This window comes from Corythoichthys intestinalis, chromosome 6 (assembly GCF_030265065.1).
Source record: "Corythoichthys intestinalis isolate RoL2023-P3 chromosome 6, ASM3026506v1, whole genome shotgun sequence".
NCBI lineage: Eukaryota > Metazoa > Chordata > Actinopteri > Syngnathiformes > Syngnathidae > Corythoichthys > Corythoichthys intestinalis.
This window is the reverse complement of record NC_080400.1, coordinates 3,801,677-3,823,658: the sequence shown is the minus strand read 5'-3', so window position 1 is coordinate 3,823,658 and position 21,982 is coordinate 3,801,677. Positions and strand designations below refer to the sequence as shown.

Genomic DNA, 21,982 nt, shown 5'->3' with positions numbered 1-21,982 from the left:
GGCGCTAGCTATTTTGGTACCCTAGGGCCTAGGCATAAATGCTTTGTGGTGCCCCCCCATCCAGCAATACAAGACAAAACATTCAGGGATTATACGGTGAAATATTGTTTTGAATCTAAATTAATTATAGTATTATGCAGGCCCATATTTAAACACAGATACATGAAAACTTTAATATGATACCTTTATAGACATGGACTGATAGGGCACTATATAAACATTCTGGACGTAATGTGGAAACAATGAATATGAAAGGGGAAATCTACATAGCTTTAAGATTGTTTTTTTTTTTTTTTCTGATTAGTTTCACCAGTAGATGTCGCTCTTGGCCTCTGAACCTCTCGAAAATGACTACGGCTTCTTACTCATGGAAAAATTTCGGTATCAACATAGTCGTTGCATAAAACCACTACCGGTATTTCTCGTAACATTCCATTTAATTTTCATTGTGCAATGAATTTGCAAGTCACATTATTTCCACCACAGTGTTTTGGAGTGTTTTTTTTTTGGGTTGTGCACACTAATAAACCGATCATAACCAGATTTCTCGAGTTACCAGATTATTCAAGTGGTCTTGTAAAGAGCATGATCCGCTATCCTTTATCTGATAAACACCGCTATTTTACATCTCTGAGCATGTGTACAAATGGAAAAATGGATGTCGCTAGAGAGGCCTTAGGGACGCCAAACTGATTCGCTTTCAGCCTATGGGCCTACTCTGCAGTTAGCGAGTTTGTTTAATGCAATCGCCACACTCGCATTTGAAGAGGTTCAGTGGGACAACTTCAAGCAAGCATGGGTTTTTGGTAGACATGGAGGAAGGCCTATGCTGAGACCAAGAGTTTTACGTCATGTACTTGGAAAGAAATCGAACTATTGACTTAACATGTAAACCAGGTTTTTCCTGATGATCACATCACTGAAGTGCACGTAGATGCGTCAAATCTCATTATTGTCATTACCTGGCTATTCCCAGTTATCAGATTATTGTAGTCATGTAAACGTAGCTGATAATGAATAAACAATTGTTTTTAAAAAACAACAACAACAACAACATTCTTACCTGCAAGTGATGCGCGGGCATCATCTCGCTCCTTTTTCCTCTTCCTTTTTTTCTGCCCCCGACTCTCGTTGTCTTTTCGATGACATTTCCTTTCAAGAATAAACTTCTGCCAAATATGCGACTGAAGCATAATGGAGCCATTTCAAAGCAGCTGCAGGTCCCAAGAGCAACAGTGCAAACAATTGTTTGTAAGTATAAAGTGCATGGCACTGTTTTGTCACTGCCACGATCAGGAAGAAAACGCAAGCTATCACCTGCTGCTGAGAGAAAATTGGTCAGGAGGGTGAAGATTCAACCGAGAATCACCAAAAAGCAGATCTGCCAAGAATTAGAAGCTGCTGACTGGAACGCAGGTGTCAGTGTCCACAGTCAAGCATGTTTTGCATCTCCATGGACTGAGAGGCTGCCGTGCGAGAAGGAAGCCCTTGCTCCAAAAGCGGCACCTTAAGGCTCGACTGAAGTTTGCTGCTGATCACATGGACAAAGATAAGACCTTCTGGAGGGAAGTTCTGTGGTCAGACGAAACAAAAATTGAGCTGTTTGGCCACAATGCCCAGCAATATGTTTGGAGGAGAAAAGGTGAGGCCTTTAACCCCAAGTACACCATGCCTACCGTCAAGCACGGTGGTGGTAGTATTATGCTGTGGGGCTGTTTTGCTACCAATGGAACTGGTGCTCTACAGGAGTAAATGGGATAATGAAGAAGGAGGATTACCTTCAAATTCTTCAAGATAACCTAAAGTCATCAGCCCGAAGATTGGGTCTTGGGCGCAGTTGGGTGTTCCAACAGGACAATGACCACAAACACACATCAAAAGTGGTAATGGAATGGCTAAATCAGGCTAGAATTAAGGTTTTCGAATGGCCTTCCCAAAGTCCTGACTTAAACCTGTGGACAATGCTGAAGAAACAAGTCCATGTCAGAAAGCCATCAAATTGAACTGAACTGCACCAATTCTGTCAAGAGGAGTGGTCAAACATTCAACCAGAAGCTTGCCAGAAGCTTGTGGATGGCTACCAAAAGCGCCTAATTGAAGTGAAAATGGCCGAGGGACATGTTACCAAATATTAGCGCTGCTGTATGTATATTTTTGACCCAGCAGATTTGATCACTTTTTTCTGTTCACCCATAATAAAGTCATAAAAGAACCAAACTTCATGAATGTTTTTTGTGACAAAGAAGTATCTGTTCCAATCACTCTATCAGAGAAAAATCAGAGTTGTAGAAATAACTGGAAACTCAAGAGAGCCATGACATTATGTTCTTCACAAGTGTATGTACTTTTGACCACAACTGTATATTTGTATTACTTGCATTTATCAGTTATAAGTTTTATTTTAAATACTATATATTGTTATTATTATTGTTGTTAAAATTACTATTTGTTAGGATTTTTTACAAACTTGATTTTTTTTTTTTTTGTGCCCCTTCAGGCAGAGTTGGTGCCCTACGCGCAGTGCGTGTTATGCAGATGCGGAGCGCCGTGTCTGATCCTACCACTGCTGCATGTCCTGCCTTACTGCTTTTCTCCTAAACCAGACATGTCCAAAGTGCGGCTCGGGGTCCAAATGCGGCCCGTGGTCAAATTTCATCCGGCCCCCAGCCTCCATCATAAGACCAATAACGTCTGGCCTGCACACAGACTTAATAAATAGACTGTGTTGTTATGCGGCCCAAACGGAGGGGAACACACCCCGGTTGAACTATTCATGTGATAGTTTGTGTCAGTTCAAGTCAAGCAATATTTACTTATGGAGTTTTACCCTTTTTTTTAAATAACCATTTAAGTCACTTCTCCTATACTCCACACACAAAACAGAAGGAAAAAAAATGGCCCAAATGTGTATTTTAAATCCATGATCCATGCCCGATTCAGTCCTTCTATAGAAACAACTCCTGCTTTACATTTAAATTGCAGTTCTAAAACACTTTTTTTTTTAAAGCAATGTACACATTTGGGCCATTTTTTTCTGTTTTTTTGTGTGTGGAGTATAGGAGAAGTGAGTTAAAAATTGTGTAAAAAGATAAACTCTATAAATAAATGTAACTTCACTTGAACTGACACAATCACATGAAAAATGCAACTGTGGTGTGTTCCCTTCCGTTTGAGCCACATACTACCACAATTTATGTCTAGCGGTTGCATTTACACATGAATGGTTGCTGTCTGTCTGACAACGACTTGCTAATTCAAAAGCACTTGGGTCATTTTGGCCACCTCTCAGTTTTTTTAGGAGAGCCCAAATCGGCCATTGCTTGGGAATATTAGGAGTATTTGTCTTGAGAAAGGCCGAGTCGGCCTCTGCTGGGTTTTCTAGTGTGAAAGAGTTCAATGTGAGGTGATTTTACCAAACAAGACACGCTGACATGTACAACAAGATTACAGGGAAGATACGCAGCGAGAAATTGAAGCAACTTGAAGCTAGTTTAATTTCACTGCAGCAGTATTTCGCAAGATCCCGAGAGTCGAAAGAGAACGCCACAAAGGCTAGTTGCGAGATTGTTGAAATTATTAATTAAAAAAAATAAAAAATAAAGCAAATGTGACAGACAGAATGGCTTGCTAAAAGTTGCTTAAATATATTGTTCTACATTAAGGCCGTCAGCCAAGGTCGGCCCCCCACATTTTTGCCACACCAAATCTGGCAAAAAGTTTGGACACCTCTGTCCTAAACCAATGAAAAGGGTTCAGAAATACTTTCTGTAACATATTTATGTCATATGAGAGATAGGAAGTGACCTGGAAATGCCCTAAAATTAACAGGAAGTGACCACATATCAACAGGAAGTGACTAATGAACAAGAAGTGCCCCAAAGTTAACAGGAAATGAACCAGATATGCCCTATAATTAACAGGAAGTGCCCAAAATCAACAGGGAGTCAACTGGAAATGCCCTAAAATCAACAGGAAGTGACCTGGAAATGCCCTGAAATCAACATAAAGTGACCGAAATCAAAAGAAATTGACCTGGAAATGCCCTAAAATTAACAGGAAGTGACCCAAAAATGCCCCAAAATAAAAAAAAGACCAGATATCAACAGGAAGTGACAAGAAAAACGCCCCAAAATGAATAAGGAATAAAATACGCTTTGCTTGTACTTTTCACTTTTACTTAAAAAAAAAAAAAAAAAAAAAAATTCAATAACATAATCATTTTAGTTAGCCGTAATCAGGCATGAGGTGTTAGCGTCTGGCGGGTTTGGGCATGATGAAGACTTTGACCGGTTCGCTGAAGGCGATGGTTCCCTCCGTGCCGCCCTCCGGTGGCGGGAAGCCGTCCGGGCCGTCAGTCCACGCCGGCTTGGGGTCTCCGGGAATGGAGGAGGAGCCGTAGGCCAGCAGGAGGCGCACTTCTACATGACAAGGTTCTAAAAGGAGGGAGAGTATATCACATTTTGACTCGTGTAGGGCAAGATATATCGATCCTTTCACGCAAAAATAGTGACTTATTTTTAAACTCATTGCCAGCCGTTGACGTCCAATTCACTTTAACTGGGAGGACTGGCTGCGAACGCTCATCTTTCAGTGTCATTCTAAACCATTTGATATTTAAAAAAAAGCCACGATTAAATGTTCGTTCAACTCTTACTGTTTTTCCATTGGTGATCTTCCTGAAGTTGCCCCAAAATGAACAGGCGATGACCCAAAATCAACAGAAAGTGACTCAAAAAGTGACCAATGAACAGGAAGTGACCTGGAAATGTCTCAAAATGTCCAAAAATTGTCCTCAAATGAACAGGAAATGACCCAAAATCAAAAAGAAAGTGATCCGGGAATGTCCCAAAATCAACAGGAAGTGACCCAAAATCAATAGGAAGTGTCCCAGGAATGTCCCAAAATCAACAGGAAGTGACCGGGGAATATCCCAAAATCAATAGGAAGTGACCTAAAATGAACAGGAAGTGACCAAAATCAACAGGAAGTGACCCAAAATGAACAGGATGTTCAGTTCAGTTCAAAGTTTATAGTCCCCTAAGAAGGGGAAACTTGTCTTACAGCAGGTAAGCATACAGATAACAGATAACACAACTAAGCCTGTCGCAATATGCAATAATTCCATTTATCGCACGGTAAATGAAAACGAAGGCGGTAATTTTCCCGCTGCGATTTACCGCCTCACGTGCATGTGTGCGCGCGCGACAGATGTGCTGTGGACGTGCTGTTAAAAGTTTGGCTTGCTTGTTACCAACAGCGCAAAATGCTTTTACGAGGATTCCCTGTGTTTTATTGATTTCTGGGTATGTTCGTTTTATACATTTGAGTTTGCGTGACCATCATTCAATGGGGGGAGGCGGGGCTGAGTGCACTGTCAGCGTACATTGCTGAAGAAATGAGACCGTTTTACCTCTGTTTAATGACACTTAGCCTAGGTTCATACTGCAGGTCTTCATGCACGAATCCGATTTTTTCGTGTTTTTCCGACTCAATTGAAGCATTAACTTGACGGTCTGAACGTGACAAGTCGCATAGAAGTGGACCATTCCAAATCTGATCTGGGCCCCATTTTTCCAGAATTTGGCTGGCAGTCTGAACTTTCAAGTCTCCCGAATCGGAATTCATGCAGCAATGATGTCAGCAAAGCGAAAGCGGCAGGAAGGACTGGAGCGATGTAGCTGAGCATTAGCTTCTAGCTTGAACTCTGCTTCTATGCACGAAGCGGGCTTGACCACAGTCATAAAAAAATAAATAAATAAATGAAGAAACGGATAAGCCTGACAATTTTCGATTTTCATTCTATGCGCCGAATGGGCAATATTTCAGTATTGCTTACATGGCCGAGACGGGCCAAATTGACGCACCGACGTCATGTCACGCACACGAGTCAAGGCTTATGTGCGTGCATGTATGCATTCTATCAGTCCATATAAACTTTGAATAAAAGACTAAACGGGGATTATTAGTGTCTGTTATTTGTGTCATCTTTTTGGAAATGAAAATATGATCACCCTGGAATGACATACAGCTAGCATGTGTAATTTGTTTTGATGCTTCTGGGCATGCGGGTCAATTTGCTGAGCGCATCCCGGGCTGCGAATTAGTGCTCATGCATGATACTTGAATGGGCTCCATGGACAAAGGCAGTCTGAAGGGGCACACCAAAAAAAACAGACATGACAAAAAATCGTTCTTGTGCATTAAGACCAGTGGCCTATACTACGAAGCCAGTTTTCTGGCGTAGCAGGGTAACTTCGAGAGTAACTTCATCACGTGCGACCTAAGTTCGCAGCTAAGCGAGACTACGAAAGGTGGATATGTTGGAACCGAGAAGTGTTGCCATGGCAACACACGCCAAACCTGGTCGTCTCAGAGTTAGATCTTGCTTAACCCCAGAATTCTAATTAACCACGCTATAATTAAACAGCACTCCTCCGCGGACGTGTCCTCCTGACAATGACAGCGTACCTGGACGACCCATACGACATTGGCGCGCGGATTGTGAGGGGCTCTGTGCACGGGTTTTTGGAGACCGCCAGAATCCGCTGGCGTACCCGGAAGATGTTCTCCGTGAAAGATTTTCAGCTGAGGGAATTCTTTACCTGTGCCAACTGATCGAGGCGGACGTCGCTATAATGTAACCCGCCGAAGTCAGGCCCTCACAAACGGGCAGATTGTGTGCCTCTCCGTGCGCTCTTTCGCCAGGGACAATATATGCATTCCAATGGTGATGCTGAATATCTGCGTAAGAACACTTCACTGTATGCCGTGCGATTCGAAGTGGGGTATGGAAACGCTTCAAATTGATCGTTGAAATTGCTGAATGTAAACGAATGCGGAGCTTTGCTCTCATATACAAGAAATATATTTAACGGACTTTTCCAGCGTTATTTCGTTGTGTAAATGAGTTAATAATAATCATAGAAATATGAAGACTACGTAAACATTGAGAAAACTTGCGTTTTTTTCTGCCAACTGGAAGAGATTAAATTAAATGTCAAATCCACTGATAGGACAGACGCACAAATATAAAAGATATAAATGTTTATTGAATACTCATCTTACAGTCTTGTTTAACTGTGAAAATTCGTTACAAAAGACGGGCTTTAATTCACGCAACAACGCATGGCATCCCCGCATTTCCTTCTTCTCCTGAGTCCTCACAAAGATAACATAAAATTATGGAGGAGGGGGGGGGGGGGGTCGGGTCGGGCTCGGGCCTGCAAATCAAGTTAATTGATCGGGCTCGAGTCGGGCTTGATTTTTTAGGCCCAAACTAAGGGGGAAAAAAAAAAAAGGACATACGTATTCATACAGTCAATGGGACTAAACATACAATTATCCTGCTTCATGTGGTGATGCGCCATAAATGATTTCTTACTGTTAACGTACCAAATCTTATTTTATTGTCCTGACAGCAGGCTTTATTTCTTTGCATGGACATAAGTAAACTGGCATATTGACGCATTCACAAATCACACGATCTGTAAATTCGCTGTCAACAGACCCGTCGCGCTCTACTCGCTGAAACGGTGTTGGATTTCACGGTGAGGGTGGATTTTAATTCCTCATAACTCCGCATGATCATCGCGCATTCCTCCTCCGTGAAGTAAGGTGCCCGTGCCATCGTCACAAGTAGTGTTTGACTCTGGTGTCCGCCCCCTTTTATGTGAACGCGCAGTAACTCTGACTGGGTTGTCACAGGTTCGACTAATCAACCTCATAATCAGCGTCGTAGCACCGACTGACCACAAACTAGACAACCAGGTTTTGTCAACTCTGGTTACCTGCTGGTAAACTGGATTACTTCTGGGGAGGTTGAACTCAGTTCGTAGTATAGGCCACTGCAGTATTAAGCTAGCCTTAGTGAAGCCCAATTTTTGTTACTGCTACTTAATTTATTTTTCTCTGTTGTTGTTGTTGTTGTTGAAGTGCAATTGTTTGTGTTACTACAACTTTATGCCTCTGTGCCTAAATGCTTAAGTTATTGAAGTGCAATTTTATTTCTTCCTTGAAAAAGACATTTTTTCTATTCTGTGTTCCTGTGCGGTATTGGTATTGTCTTTTACTTAAAAGAGGCATGGTCCGTTGTTTTTAGTTGCGATTTCTTAAAAAGTATTTTTTAATTTAAGATTAAACGTTTATTGCGTTTAAATGGATGCACTTAGTATTACTTAGTATTATTAAAATATACTGTATTCTTACTGTGTTATTGTAAATTGGTTAAAAAAAATTGGGGGGAGGGCGCAATAATATCGCATATCGCAATAATTTATGAGAGAATTTATCGCCCACCAAAATGTGTTATCGCGACAGGCCTAAACACAACCACTCATACACATACAATAAAATAACACAGACTACAAATTTAAAATGCCATAGACAGTTTTGCATCTAAGTGCAAGAATTGTGCAAATTTAGCAACCGAATTGCACTGGGTAGGAAGGAGTTCTTTGTCCTATTTAACTTAAAACAAGGGACTCTGAATCTCCTGCCTGAAGGGAGGACCTCAAACGAGCGATGAAGGGGATGTTGTACACAATTCAGGATGTGTTTTGCCTTCCTCATGACCTGCCTCTCATAAATATCTGTTAATGAGACCTGTGGACAGCCTATTATCTTACTGGCGACCTTGACAATATGGTTGATGTTATTTTTCTCCTTCATGCTAATTCCTCCATACCAGGCAATAAAAGCAAAAGTAAGAACCGATTCAATAAAAGATTTATAAAACAAGGACAAGATAGCCTTATCAACGTTAAAAGAGTAAAGCTTCCTTAGGGAGTACAATTGTTGTTGGCCCTTTTTGCAGAGAGACTCTGTAGATGTGACCCGGGAATGTCCCAAATTGAACAGAAAGTGACCCGGGAATATCCCAAAACCAACAGGAAGTGACCTAAAATGAACAGGAAGTGACTAAAAAAGTGACCAATGAACAGGAAGTGACCTGGAAATGTCAAAATGAACACAAAGTGTCCAAAAATTGTCCCAAAATCAACAGGAAGTGACCAAAAGTCAATAGGAAGTATCCAAGGAATGTCCCAAAATCAACAGGAAGTGACCCGGGAATGTCCCAAATCAAACAGAAAGTGACCAGGGAATATCCCAAAATCAATAGGAAGTGACCAAAATCAACAGGGAGTGACCAAAAATGAACAGGAAGTGACCCGGGAATGTCCCAAATTGAACAGAAAGTGACCCGGGGAATATCCCAAAATCAATAGGACGTGACTTAAAATGAACAGGAAGTGACCAAAATCAATAGGACGTGACCCGGGGATGTCCCAAAATGAACAGGAAGTGACCCGGGAACCAAAACAAAACAAGAAGAGATTCAAAACAAACTGGAAAGCACAAACTAAACAGGAAGTGACCAAAATTCAAGAGGAAGTGACCTGTGAATGCCCAAAACTGAACAGGAAGTGAACCAAATATGCCCCCAAATCAACAGGAAGTGACCCGGGAATGCCCCAAAATCAACAGGAAATGATTCAAAATGTACAGGAAGTGACACTGGATCATTTCTGATAAACCCACCTGTCCAGGCACCGTGCGACAAGTAGATTTGCGTGATGAGTCTGTGGCGCTGCGGTCCCGGTTTGCGGAAGTCTCCGGGTTTCGGCTGGATCACGTGACTCTGTCCGTCGGGGTAAACCACCTAAACGACAGCACGAGGTCAATACAAAAAAGGAGATTTTTTTCAAACTCTTTCCACTCAGGCACATGTTCAAGAACTACTTTTTGGATCTGAAGACACCCCAAGTCGTTCAGCACCATTGACCATGTTAGACATGAGCTTTGGGCCATTTACAGGTCACCACTTCCTGTCCCTACTAAGGTCATTTCCTGTTGAGCCATTTTATGTTGATTTCAGGTCTTTTCGGTTTCACTTCCTGTCGACTTTTGGGCAATTTCTGGTTCACTTCCTGTCGACCTTTGGTCTATTCTGGGTCACTTCCTCTCGATTTTTGGTCTATTCTGGGTCACTTCCTGTCGAATGTGGGCCATTTCTGGGTCACTTCCTGCTGATTTTTGGTCAACTCTAGTTAACGTCCTGTTGATATTTTTTTTTCATTTCAGGGAATCCTGAAATGAAGTATTTTGGTCACTTCCTGTTGATTTTGGTTCATTTCTGGGTCACTTCCTGTTGATTTTGGGTCATTTCCAGTCATTTTCTATTAATTTTGATCACTTCCAGTGGATTTTGGGTCATTCCTGGATCTCTTCCTGTTGATTTATGGGCATCTTCCTGAGTATTTTGGTGACTTTTTTCTTAAATTTGTGTCAGTCCTATGTATCTTTCGATGCATTTTGGTCATTTCCAGCTGGTTTTTGGGCAATTCTGAGTGACTTTCTGTTCTGTTGATTTTTGTGTAATTTCTGGGATACTTCCCGTTGATTTTGAGTCAATTCTGGGTTACTTCCTGGTTTTTTTGGGTCATTTCTTGGTCACCTCCAGTGGATTTCAGTACATATCCGGGTCTGCCTATGGATTTTGGTCACCTTCTCTTGATTTTTTTGGCATTTCTGGGCGACTTCCTGTTGATTTCCTGTTATTTCTGAGTCAATTTTGGGGTCACTTCTTATTGCTTTTGCGCCATTTTAAGGTCACTTCCTGTTGATTTTGGGCCATTTCCAGTCATTTTCTATTGATTTTGGTCACTTCCAGTGGATTTTGGTGCATTTTTGGGTGACTGATTTTGGGTCAGTCCTGGATCTCTTCCTGTTGATTTCTTGGCATCTTCGTCAGTATTTTGGTCACTTTTTTCTTGATTTCGTGTCAGTTCTATGTATCATTTTGGTCATTTCCAGCTGGTTTTGGGGCAATTCTGAGTGATTTCCTGTTGATTTCGTGTAATTTCTGGATTACTTCCCGTTGATTTTGGGTCAATTCTGGGTTACTTCCTGTTAATTTGTTTTCATTTCCTGTTGATTTTGGGTCATTTGCGGGTCACTTCCTGTTTATTTTAGGACATTTCCGTGTCCCTTCCTGTTGATTTTGGGTCATTTCCTGTTCACTTTGGGTCTTTTGCGGATCACTTCCTGTTCACTTTGGGGACATTTCCAGGTCACTTCCTAATGACTTTGGTTCACTTTTGGGTATTTTCTTATGTATGATAGTCATTCTGTTTTTGTTTTTGGGCAATTCGGAGTGACTTCTAGTTTACTTCCTGTTGATTTTGGGTCATTCCTTGGTCACTTCCAGTGGATTTCTGTACATCTCCCTGTCTGCTTGTGGATTTTGGTCACCTTCTCTCGATTTTTTGGCATTTCTGGGCGACTTCCTGTTGATTTCCTGTCATTTCTGGGTTACTTCCTGTTGAGTCAATTTTGGGGTCACTTCTTATTGCTTTTGGGCCATTTTAAGGTCACTTCCTGTTGATATTAGCTCATTTGTGTTTATCTTTATGCATTTTGGTCACTTCCTACTAACTTTTAAGCAATTCCGGGTGACTGCCAGTTAGATTTCAGTACATTTCCAGGTGACTTCCTATTGATTTTGCCCACTTCCTGGCGAATTCTGTACATTTCTGGGTACCTTCCTGTTGCTCTTGGGTCATTTCCTGTTCATTTTGGGTCATTCCAAGGTCGCGTCCTGTTCATTTTGGGTCATTTCCGGGTCACTTCCTGTTGATTTCTCAGTATCTTCCTATGCATTCCTATGAGTTCCTTTTGATTACATGTCATTTCTGGGTTACTTCTATACTTCCCACCTCAAATGGATCGGACCGCTTCCGACAACAAGGTCATTTCAATTCACAGCGCAAGAACGATCGGACGTCAATGACGATAGACGTTCACAATCATTTGGGAGGGGAGAGCTGGCGGCGATAGGACGACGTGTCAATTTCACCTCCACTTTGACAGAGTTGTGGGGGTCCCGGACGTGCTCCAGAGTGGCGTCCACGTCTAGCGCCACCACCAGGCCGGAAGTGAACTTGACCGGGTTGTCCGACTCTCCCGTAGGCTCGATGATGTTAGCCACAGCTCGGTGTATCTGCCCACAACAACACACAAATAAAGCTTTTTTGTTTCTAATAATCAAAATTTAAAAAACTTTTTTTTTTTTCCCCTTCATTTTTTTGATGTAGTATTTTGAAAATGATATTTCTGGTGCATAGTGGGGATTTTCCAGGTCACTTTCTGTTCATTGCTCACCACTTTTTGTTGCTTTGGGAACATTTCTGTGTCACTTCCTGTTGCTTTTGGGATATTTCGGGTCATTTCCTGTTCATTTTGGGACATCTATTGTTTTCAGGTCACTTCCTGTTGTATTTGGGCCTTCCTAGGTCACTTCCTGGTAATTTTCAGAGCATTCCCGAGTCACTGTCTGTTACTTTTGGGGAATTTCTGGGTCATTTCCTGTTTATTTTGGAGGGATGGCAGCGAATGAACATTCATTCATTCGCTGCCACCCTCCCACTTCAAATGGATTGGACGTCTACTAGTGATAAACTCATTCCAATTCACACTAGAAGCTTGTTTTTCTGTTAATTAGTTGTTTGTAGGATATGATTTCCTGACCGACGTATCGATAATCGTTGTATCGTCAGATCATCGTTATCGTGAGCTTTGTATCGTATCGTATCGTGAGGTATCCAGAGGTTCCCACTCGTATTTGGGAGTAGTCCCGAGAAAATGGTACATTTTGGGGCAATTTCCAGGTCATTTTCTGTTTGTTTTGTGGGCAATCCTGGGTCACTTCCTTTTGCTTTTGGAACATCTCTTGGTCATTTCCTGTTCATTTTGAATCTTTTCCTGTTGATCTTGGGTCATTTCCAGTCATTTTGGGATCACGCCCTGTTGTTTTTAGGGCAATTGCATATCATTGGATGGCGGTCAGACCCTACCTGAAGCGGAAGCGTCAGCTGCGGCAGAGCGCTCTGCCTCAGCGCCGTCTGGAGCACACGGACCAGCTCGGAAGGCTTGCGGGCCGCCGGCCGGCGAGCCGCCTCCGCCAGCCGATCGGCAAAAGCGTCCCTCATGTGAGGCAGCTCGGCCGCAAACAGTCTGCGGATGGAGGGCGAGCGCTAGTCAGCGTCTGTCCGGTCGGCGGCGGCGGCGGGAGAACGTACCTGTGGAAAGAGTCCAGCTCCTGCAGGAACTTTTCACAAGCGGCAAGCAGATCTTCCTCCCTGTGGGAAACACAAGCCCCTTTCAAAACATCTTGTAGTGCTAACTTATCAACTTCACACTTCTTGGTCACTTACTATTGATTTTGGGCCATTTTTGGGTATTTCAAGTGTATACTATTTACTTTCTGTTGATTTTGGGTCATTTCTGGGCATTTTCAGTGTATTTTGGTCACTGCCTATTCATTTTGGGGTGTTTGCGGTTCAGCTCCTCTTGATTTCTATTCTGTGTCTGATCACTGTTTATTTGAGGACATTTTGGGCTCACTTCCTCCTATCGGGCCACTTCCTGTTGATTTGGGGGCATTTTAGGGTTACTTCCTGTTCACATCGGGTCACTTCCTGTAGAACGTGTCACTTCCTGTTGATCTTGGGACATTTCGGGGTGATTTTTGTTGATTCGGGGGCATTTCAACGTCACTTCCTGCTGATTTTGAGGCATCTCGGACTTTCCGTAGATTACGTGTCACTTCCTGTTGTTGTTGGGGCATTTCAGCATCACTTCCTGTTGATTTTGGGTCATTAGAAGTCATTTCTGTTGATTTGTTAGCATTTCAAGGTCACTTCCTGTTGGTTTTGAGGCATCTCTGACTTCCTGTAGATTACGTGTCACTTCCTGTTGATTTGGGGACATGTTCAGAGTCACTTCCTGTTCACATCGGGCCACTTCCTGTTGATTTTGGGACATTTCAGGGTGATTTTTGTTGATCCGGGGGCATTTCATGATCACTTCCTGCTGATTTTGAGGCATCTTGGACTTTCCGTAGATTACCTGTCACTTCCTGTTGATTTGGGGAAATGTCAGTCACTACTGTTGATTTGGAGGCATTGCAAAATCACTTCACTTCCTGTTGATTTTGAGGCATTTCAGGGTCACTCCTTTTGATTTGGGGGGCCTTTCAAGGTCACCTTTTGATTTTGGGGCATTTTAGGGTCACTTCAGTTTGTATAGGGTCACTTGTTTATTTGGGGAAATTTCAGGGTCACTTCCTGTTGATATCAGCTCCCTTCTTGGGCCACTTCCTGTTAATTCGGTGGCATTTCTGGTGTGAAAGAATATTTTATTCAAGCTTATAAAACACAATTATTAACTGCTGTGAAACTATATGCTTGCATGTGAGACTGTATTCATGTTCGTGCATTCTAAATATGTGTGCTTCATATATTCCTTTGAACTTCCACAATGACGCCTGTTGACTGCCTTATCTATGACTCCCAGAGCTAGTTTCCAAGGTCATAACTCAGGATGTTTTTCTGGGGAAAATCCCCAGGTTGGGCTGTAATAAGTTTCACATAGGGCTGTCAAACGATTAAAATTTTTAATCAAGTTAATTACAGCTTAAAAATGAATTAATCATAATTAATCGCAATTAATCGCAATTTAAACCATCTCTAAAATATGCCATATTTTTCTGTAAATTATTGTTGGAATGGAAACACGACAGATATATACATACAACATACTGTACATAAGTACTGTATTTGTTTATTTTAACAATAAATACACAAATGCCATTATTAACATTCTTTCTGTTAAAGTGATCCACGGATAGAAAGACTTGTAGTTCTTAAAAGATAACTGTTGTTATAGTAATTTTATATTAAAAACCCTCTTCATGTTTTTGTTTTAATAAAATTCGTAAAATTTTCAATCAAAAGTAGAGTTAATATAATAATAAGAAGAATAAAAATAACAATAATAAAAATAGAGTGACCAAAGTCTAAGTTTTACGTGTATTTTGCATAGCTATTTTGATATGGAATGCCAGCTCATTTTGAATTGTTATTTAACTGTGTGTAAGAATAGGGCCTCATTACTATAGATTGAAGTGCTTTTCTTTTTGTGAACATTATTTTTTTTTGGAGAGATAGGAATATTATTTTTGTTGTGCTTTCACTAATGTTTGTTGTGAAGAAGAAGCTTATGCCAATAAATGGCGCGGTCCAAAGAACGCCTGTGTCCACTCGCCTTTACTGTATAACATGTCTCTGTACATATCTTACCCAAAATACAACAAGACACATAATTGCCACTAAAAGAAAGAAAACTTACCGAAATATGTGTGGAGCACAAATAGCAATTTGCATTGCATTGTGAATACAGCATAAACGTCTCACAACTACTAATTCTCCCCACGTTTAGAAGAAATGACATGAGTATGGAACGGCGCTTCCCCCAAGTGGCCGGTGGCATTCTCTTCACTCTTAATGTCCATAAAAGGCCTCATTGTAATCTGTTTGAGGCAATGTGCGAGCGGGTCATTTAGTGCATGCGTTAATTGCGTCAAATATTTCGACGTGATTCATTTAAAAAATTAATTAACGCCCGTTAACGCGATAATTTTGACAGCCCTAGTTTCACAGTAAGTATCCAGTTTTGAGAAACAACACCAAATAAGGAGAAGCAGTTTGAGCTGACTCACTTCACAAACTGTTGCTATTCTGAACTAACCGATCATCGCGCACCACGCGCCCAGTGTTATGACATGTTTTGACTATTGCACTATTGCTACTAAATAAAAAGGCAACATGGGAACTCGAGAGTTGGGAGACGATTCACGCTGCTACACAGCCGTGTGGCGCAGCTGCAGACCCCATGCGCACGTTAAACTTTGAAGCTGACTCGAGTTATTCCTGACTGCAAATGGTTTAATCCCCGATAGGTGGGAGGTTTCTCATGTTGACACTCGAATAGAATACTCGTGTGTTTTATTTCCTGACGTCGGGCTAACTTCCTGTTGCTATCTAGCACGTCAATGTTTGACATGATTGGCGACTGACCCGCGGGCGGCGCGAGCAGTGAGGACCAGCGTGAGCGCCCGCGCCTGCAGGCGCACGTGATGGATGACAGCCAGCTGTCTGCTCTGAAGGCCGCTGTACATGAACTCCAACTTGTAGCTCTCCTCCAGAACCTGCCGAGCAGCCGCCGCAGCCGTCACGTTCTGCTGGGGGCAGAGGGGAACCGCCGTCTTCCATAGCTTCTCTTGCAGCGCCTGAGCATAAAGACAAATAAATTGAAAACATTACCAACAGTCTTTACTGTAGCTCCCCTTTGGTTTTTATTTGAAAATCCCAAAATATCTAATTATATATATATTTTTTAAGTTAAAAATAAGCGGCCTATTTCCTCCTACGTCCAAGGCACCTTGATAAGGAGAAGCTGGCAGCGCAGGTAAGTGGCGCAGAAGTCGGCGGCTCCGGCCAGTTCCGTCTGCAGCCGGCCCAGTCTCTCCAAATCCCTGCCGTGCGGAAAAGCGCCTAAGCGATCGAGCGTCTTTTTCAGCTTGCCGGCTCGACGAGCTTACCGAATGGTAAAGACCAGAAGGTCCCGAGCTCCTGGCGCTTCCAGGTTCTGAATGGCGCCGACCCTCTCCAGACTTTGCCGTAAGAAGAGCTGAGCAGACTCCACGCCCTGAGAGTCGATGGAGTCCGAACCGTGGACCTGCTTCCTGCCAGGCAACTAAACTCAAAACCAAAGATGAAATTTCCAAGTCAAAAATAATAATAATACAGCGGTCCTTCAAGATACAAGCAACACAACATTCAAGTTTGGGGCATTTCCTATTGATTTGGGGGGGTTCTGGGTCACTTCCTGTTGATTTTAGATCATTTCTGGTCATTTTCCAATGTAGTTTGGTTAATATTTACTGTTGATTTTGGTTCATTTCTGGGCATCTTTCAGTGTATAATGGTCACTTCGTGTTGAGTAGGGGGCATTTCTGATCACTTTCTAGGTTATTTTGCTCATTCCCTGTATATTTTGGGTCCTTTCTGGCTATCTTTCAGTGCATTTTGGTCACTTCCTGTACATTTTGTGTCATTTCTGGGTATCTTCCTGTGTATTTTGGTCACTTCCTGTTGATTTTTGGTCATTTCCAGGTCACTGACTTTTGATTTTAGGGAATTTCTGTGCATCGTCCAGTGTATTTAGGTCCTTTTCTGTTGATTTGGGGGCATTTCTGGCCACCTTCCAGTGTATTTTGCTCCCTCCCTCCCTGTATATTTCGGTTAATTTCTGGCTATCTTCCAGTGTATTTTTGTCTCTTCCTATGTATTTTGGGTCATTTATGAGCATTTTCTGCATATTTTTGTCACTTTCTGTTGATTTTGGGTTATTTCTAGTTCTCTTTCAGTGTTTTTTTTCCACTTCCTGTTGATTTGGGGGCATTTCTAGCCACCTTCCAGTGTATTTTGCTCACTTCCTGTATATTTTGGGTCATTTCTGGCTAACTTCCAGTGTATTTTTGTCACTTCCTATGTATTTTGGGAAAATGACGTGTCCGATCACCTCATTTTCAAAGAACCGGAATCGTCAAAAAAAATATCGGCCATGCCTTTTTTTAAATATATATCAGGGGTCGCGTTAACTGAATATTTTCCGTCGTTGACCGGTTTTTTAAAACGGTGACGGAAAAAACTGAAGTCCATCTGTCATTTTGACAGGTTGCAATTCACACCCCATACCACAGGGTGGCGAGTGAGCATATTAATTAGCTATTGTCTCTCTTGATGCATGACGTCGTTGGCCTTACTTGGAAAAATGTCAAGGCAACTGAGTGTTTGCCCGGCACGACCAGCCTGTTCTCCCTGTATTTTTCAAACACTGAGAGAAAAGTCTGGGACACAGCCTCTCGAGTAGATACAAAATCAATCGACAAATCAGATTTGTTTATTTGCGTGACGTGTTCTTCACGAGCAACGTCACTCTTGCGCGCCGAAAGTCGTCTCGACAACAACACGGATGGCGAACGGGAGAGCCGAGAATATGCTCCAATCCGCGGTAAATTCAGTTTTAAATGAGCTAAAACACATCGACACGAGACATTGACAACAGTCTGTCTCGCGCTAGCCATGTTGAATAAACTCCGTTCTCCTCGTATGTTTACTTCCGCGCCCAAGTCACTCGTCCTGCCCTCGTCGCTTTGCTAACGGCACGTCTGCCCGTCGCTGATTGGTGCACTCCGCTGTCTGTTTGCCTCTTGTTAAGCTTGTTCGGACAGAACATTAATTAGAAATGAATGAAAACTAAATACTATTGAATATGTCATTATTATCATTTCAAAAATGTAAGTGACGCGTAAAAATAGATTATGACCGGATTTTTATGACACTGTCAGTCAAAATGACAGACCATGAAAAAGTCTAGCGGAACCTCTGATATATATATATATATATATATATATATTTTAAATTAATTCATTTTCTAATTGTATTTAGCGTTACAGACATAATATGTTACACTCATCCAGAGTCTTTAGTTTAGGTTTAAGGTAGGGTTATCAAATTTATCCCGATAACGGCGGTAATTAATTTTTTAAAAAATGTATCACGTTAAAATATTTAACGCAATTAATGCATGCGCTGCACGACCCACTCACGCGTTGTCGCGCTCAATCTGTAATGACGCCATTTTACCTCTATAGAGAGATAAAAGGCAGCGTAAAATGAGTAGAGTGAATTTTGGCAGTCTTTGGAGCCTTATTTTAATTGGCTAAAGCCTTACAGTCCTTCTTCCCACAATTAGAAATATCATGGGAACCAATGTGGGGAAGCAAGGTAGCAATTGATCTTTTTCTTAACACCTTATTTTATTTCCCAACGCAGAGAACATATATCAATTGGTAGCACTACGCACAGTCATGGTTCCACTTCCCATCATGCATTTGGGATGGCCACAGTATCAATTACTGAAAGCTCAACAAATGCACTAGATGGCAATATTTAGTCACAATATACAAAGTCACAAGTCTTTCTATCCGTGGATCCCTCTCACAGAAAGAATGTTAATAATGTAAATGCCATCTTGAGGATTTATTGTCATAATAAATAAATACAGTACTTATGTACTGTATGTTGAATGTATATATTCGTCCCAGTTTTATTCATTTTTTTCTTAATGCATTGCCAAAATGTATATGATCGGGAAAAATTATCGGCAATGATTGGAATTGAATCGGGAGCAAAAAAAAAAAAAAAAAAAAGCAATCGGATTGGGAAATATAGGGATTGGAAGATTCTCAAACTAAAACAATCGGGAGCAAAAAACATGATCGGAACAACCCTAATTTTTGATCATTTGTGAGCATCTTCCTGTGTATTTTTGTCACTTTCTGTTGATTTTGGGTTATTTCTGGTTCTCTTCCGGTGTGCTTTTGTCACTTTCTGTTGATTTTAGGCAATTTATGTGCATCTTCCAGTGTATTTTGGTCCTTTTCTGTTGATTTGGTGGCATTTCTCGCCTTCTACCTGTGCATTTTGGTCACTCCCTGTATATTTTGAGTACTTCCAGTGTATTTTTGTCACTTTCTGTTGATTTTAGGTTATTTCTGGTTCTCTCCCAGTGTATTTTGGTCCTTTTCTGTTGATTTGGTGGTATTTCTGGCCACCTTCCAGTTTATTTTGCTCACTCTGTATATTTTGGGTCATTTCTGGGTGTCTTTCAGTGTATTTTTGTCACTTTCTGTTGATTTTGGGTTATTTCCAGGTCCCTTCCTGTTGATTTTGTGTCATTTTTGGTTCTCTTCCAGTGTGTTTTTTGTCATTTTTTTGTTGATTTTGGGCAATTTCTGTGCATTTCGGCCACTTCCGATTCCTTTTTTTGGCATTTGTCGCTTCCTGTCAATATAAGCTCAATTTCGGTTAAGTAGATTTCAAGCTGTTCTATCGTCATTGTTGTTTGCTACATATCCGTGCAAAAAAACGTGTGTGTGTGTGTGTGGGGGGGGGGGGGGCAAGGGGTAGGCGTAGTGTCTGTAGGTGCAATCGGGGAAAAGCACCAAGATGGTGGGAGATGACTCACTTTTAAATTTGGGGCATTTCCAGGTCACTTCTTGCCGATTTTGGGCCATTTCTGTATGTATTTTGGTTATTTTGGGTCATTTCTGGTCATCTTCCAGTGTATTTTGATCACTGCCTGTTGATTTTGGGTCATTTCTGGACATCTTCCCATGTATTTTGGTCACTTTCTGTTGATTTTGGGTCATTTTTGGTTCTCTTCCAGGGTATTTTGGTCACTTCCTGTTGATTTATGGCAATTTCTGTGCATCTTCCAGTGTATTTTGATCCTTTTTCTGTTGATTTGGTGGCATTTCTGGCTATCTACCTGTACATTTTGGTGACTTCCTATTCATTTTGTGGCATTTCTTAATTCCTGTCGATATTGGCTCACTTCCGGTTTAGCAGATTTCAAGCTTCAGCATTACTGTTTGCAAAGCATCTGTGCAATAAACCAGTGTCCGTGTGTGTGTGTGTGTGTGTGCTAACCCGTAGAGGCGGCACCAGGTGTGAGAGGCTATCCCTGAGGTAGGCGTAGTGTCTGAAGGTGTGGTCGGAGAAGAGCGCCGGCATGGTGGGACACGACTTGGCGGCGTTGAACACCAACACCAAAACGGCAATGTCTGATAACGGTCAGGGAGAAGTAGCTTGTACGGAACAGCGAAAGGAACGGGGAAACCGGGGGAGCGAGGATACAGGCCGGGTCGTCCATGTCAGGTTCTGGGGTGTCAAAGTAAGGGTGCGTGCTGAGGAGCTCTGGGACCAGAGGCAACACCAGCATGGGGTGGCGCCCGCCCAAAAACTTCAGACACCTCCAAAGAGAGAGAGAGAAAAAAAAAATCAAATTTATTCTTCCTCTGATCAAAATGCTCTCTCTCACCAATGAGTTTATCACTAGTAGACGTTAGACATGTGCCGATTAGGGCTGTTCCAAACGACTAATTTTCTCCCGATTAGTCAGCCGACTATTCTTACCATTAGTTGACTAATCTAATATATATATATATATATATATTTTTTTTTTTTTTAAACTAATTTAGCAATGACATTTTTGTTGACGCTTATCAATTCACAAAAACGTTTTGGAACACTTTAATTCTTTAATAAAGGGATCCTCTATTTTTAAGACAAGTAATTCTTAAAAGATGAATGTTAGTATGAGTTATAATAATTTTATATTAAAACCCCTCTTAATGTTTTTGTTTTAATAAAGTTTGTAAAATTATTTTAAGTGATAGGTCGCCATTCTTGTTACGTCGCAGTGTGTGACGTCACCGGTCCCGTTGCCGAAAATCCAGCGTGTCACTCGTTAGCTTTCCCAACATGTCGTCAATTCTACCCTTCCTATTTGAACCAGATCTGAAAAGTGAAGAGCAGGACAGCACTGTCGGTCGTTCACAAGACGAGCTTCAGGGAAAAATGCGTGCAGCAAATACCTGATAAGACAAAAGTTGGGCAAAACTGGTGATGCGAGAGAGTGCTGTTAGGAACTCCGGTTGGGAGCGAGAGTGTATCCTTTTGGGAACTCCGGTTTTATTAGCAGATATTCAAGGTAAGCATATTGCGTTTTCAAAAGTATCCCAATTATGTAGATTGTTAGCATCCAGAGCTGGCGTGTGCTTACATACAGTACAGGCCAAAGAGCACACCTTGTGTAATCCACTGTAACGCGTGGTAGCTAGGATACGTGTATAAAAGTACCAAAAAGGGAAGAAGCTTCCACTAATGCACATTTATTCACAAAAATAATATTTCCACCTTGACCACTCTTCACTCGGGAGCCCAGCAGTACGCAAACACGCGTTCCCTGACGAACTCCAACATTGTTGTGAGGTCCACGTCAGAGTCACTGTCGTCACTGTAGCGTGCTATAGTGCTTTAATTATTTAGTATGATTTGGGGAAAACTCCCACAAAGAATAGTCAACATAAAAGATAGCAATAGTAATCCAAATCCGCGTTTTTTACTCACTCGAAGATCCAGGAATTAGACCGATCCCATGTCAAAAATGGACAGATCCGAAACCAATATTGCAGACGCTGTGGGACCGTCGGATCCAGAAAATAGACGGGTCC

At 41.8% G+C, this 21,982-nt stretch overlaps 1 protein-coding gene across 1 annotated transcript in view; it reads right to left on the bottom strand.

The window, feature by feature from the left end:
• Positions 1 to 2,661: 2,661 nt before the first annotated feature.
• The window catches only part of ints4 (integrator complex subunit 4), a 44,083-nt gene continuing 24,762 nt past the window's right edge, over positions 2,662 to 21,982 (bottom strand). Inside the window, exons 13-22 of the mRNA XM_057839285.1 lie at positions 20,604 to 20,719; positions 20,397 to 20,530; positions 16,439 to 16,593; positions 16,279 to 16,372; positions 15,915 to 16,126; positions 13,077 to 13,136; positions 12,852 to 13,011; positions 11,855 to 11,998; positions 9,538 to 9,658; positions 2,662 to 4,433 (exon numbers count right to left, since the gene is read on the bottom strand). Of these exons, the coding sequence (XP_057695268.1) occupies positions 4,249 to 4,433; positions 9,538 to 9,658; positions 11,855 to 11,998; positions 12,852 to 13,011; positions 13,077 to 13,136; positions 15,915 to 16,126; positions 16,279 to 16,372; positions 16,439 to 16,593; positions 20,397 to 20,530; positions 20,604 to 20,719 (1,381 nt within the window). The 3' untranslated portion in view covers positions 2,662 to 4,248. The remainder of the gene's footprint in view (positions 4,434 to 9,537; positions 9,659 to 11,854; positions 11,999 to 12,851; positions 13,012 to 13,076; positions 13,137 to 15,914; positions 16,127 to 16,278; positions 16,373 to 16,438; positions 16,594 to 20,396; positions 20,531 to 20,603; positions 20,720 to 21,982) is intronic.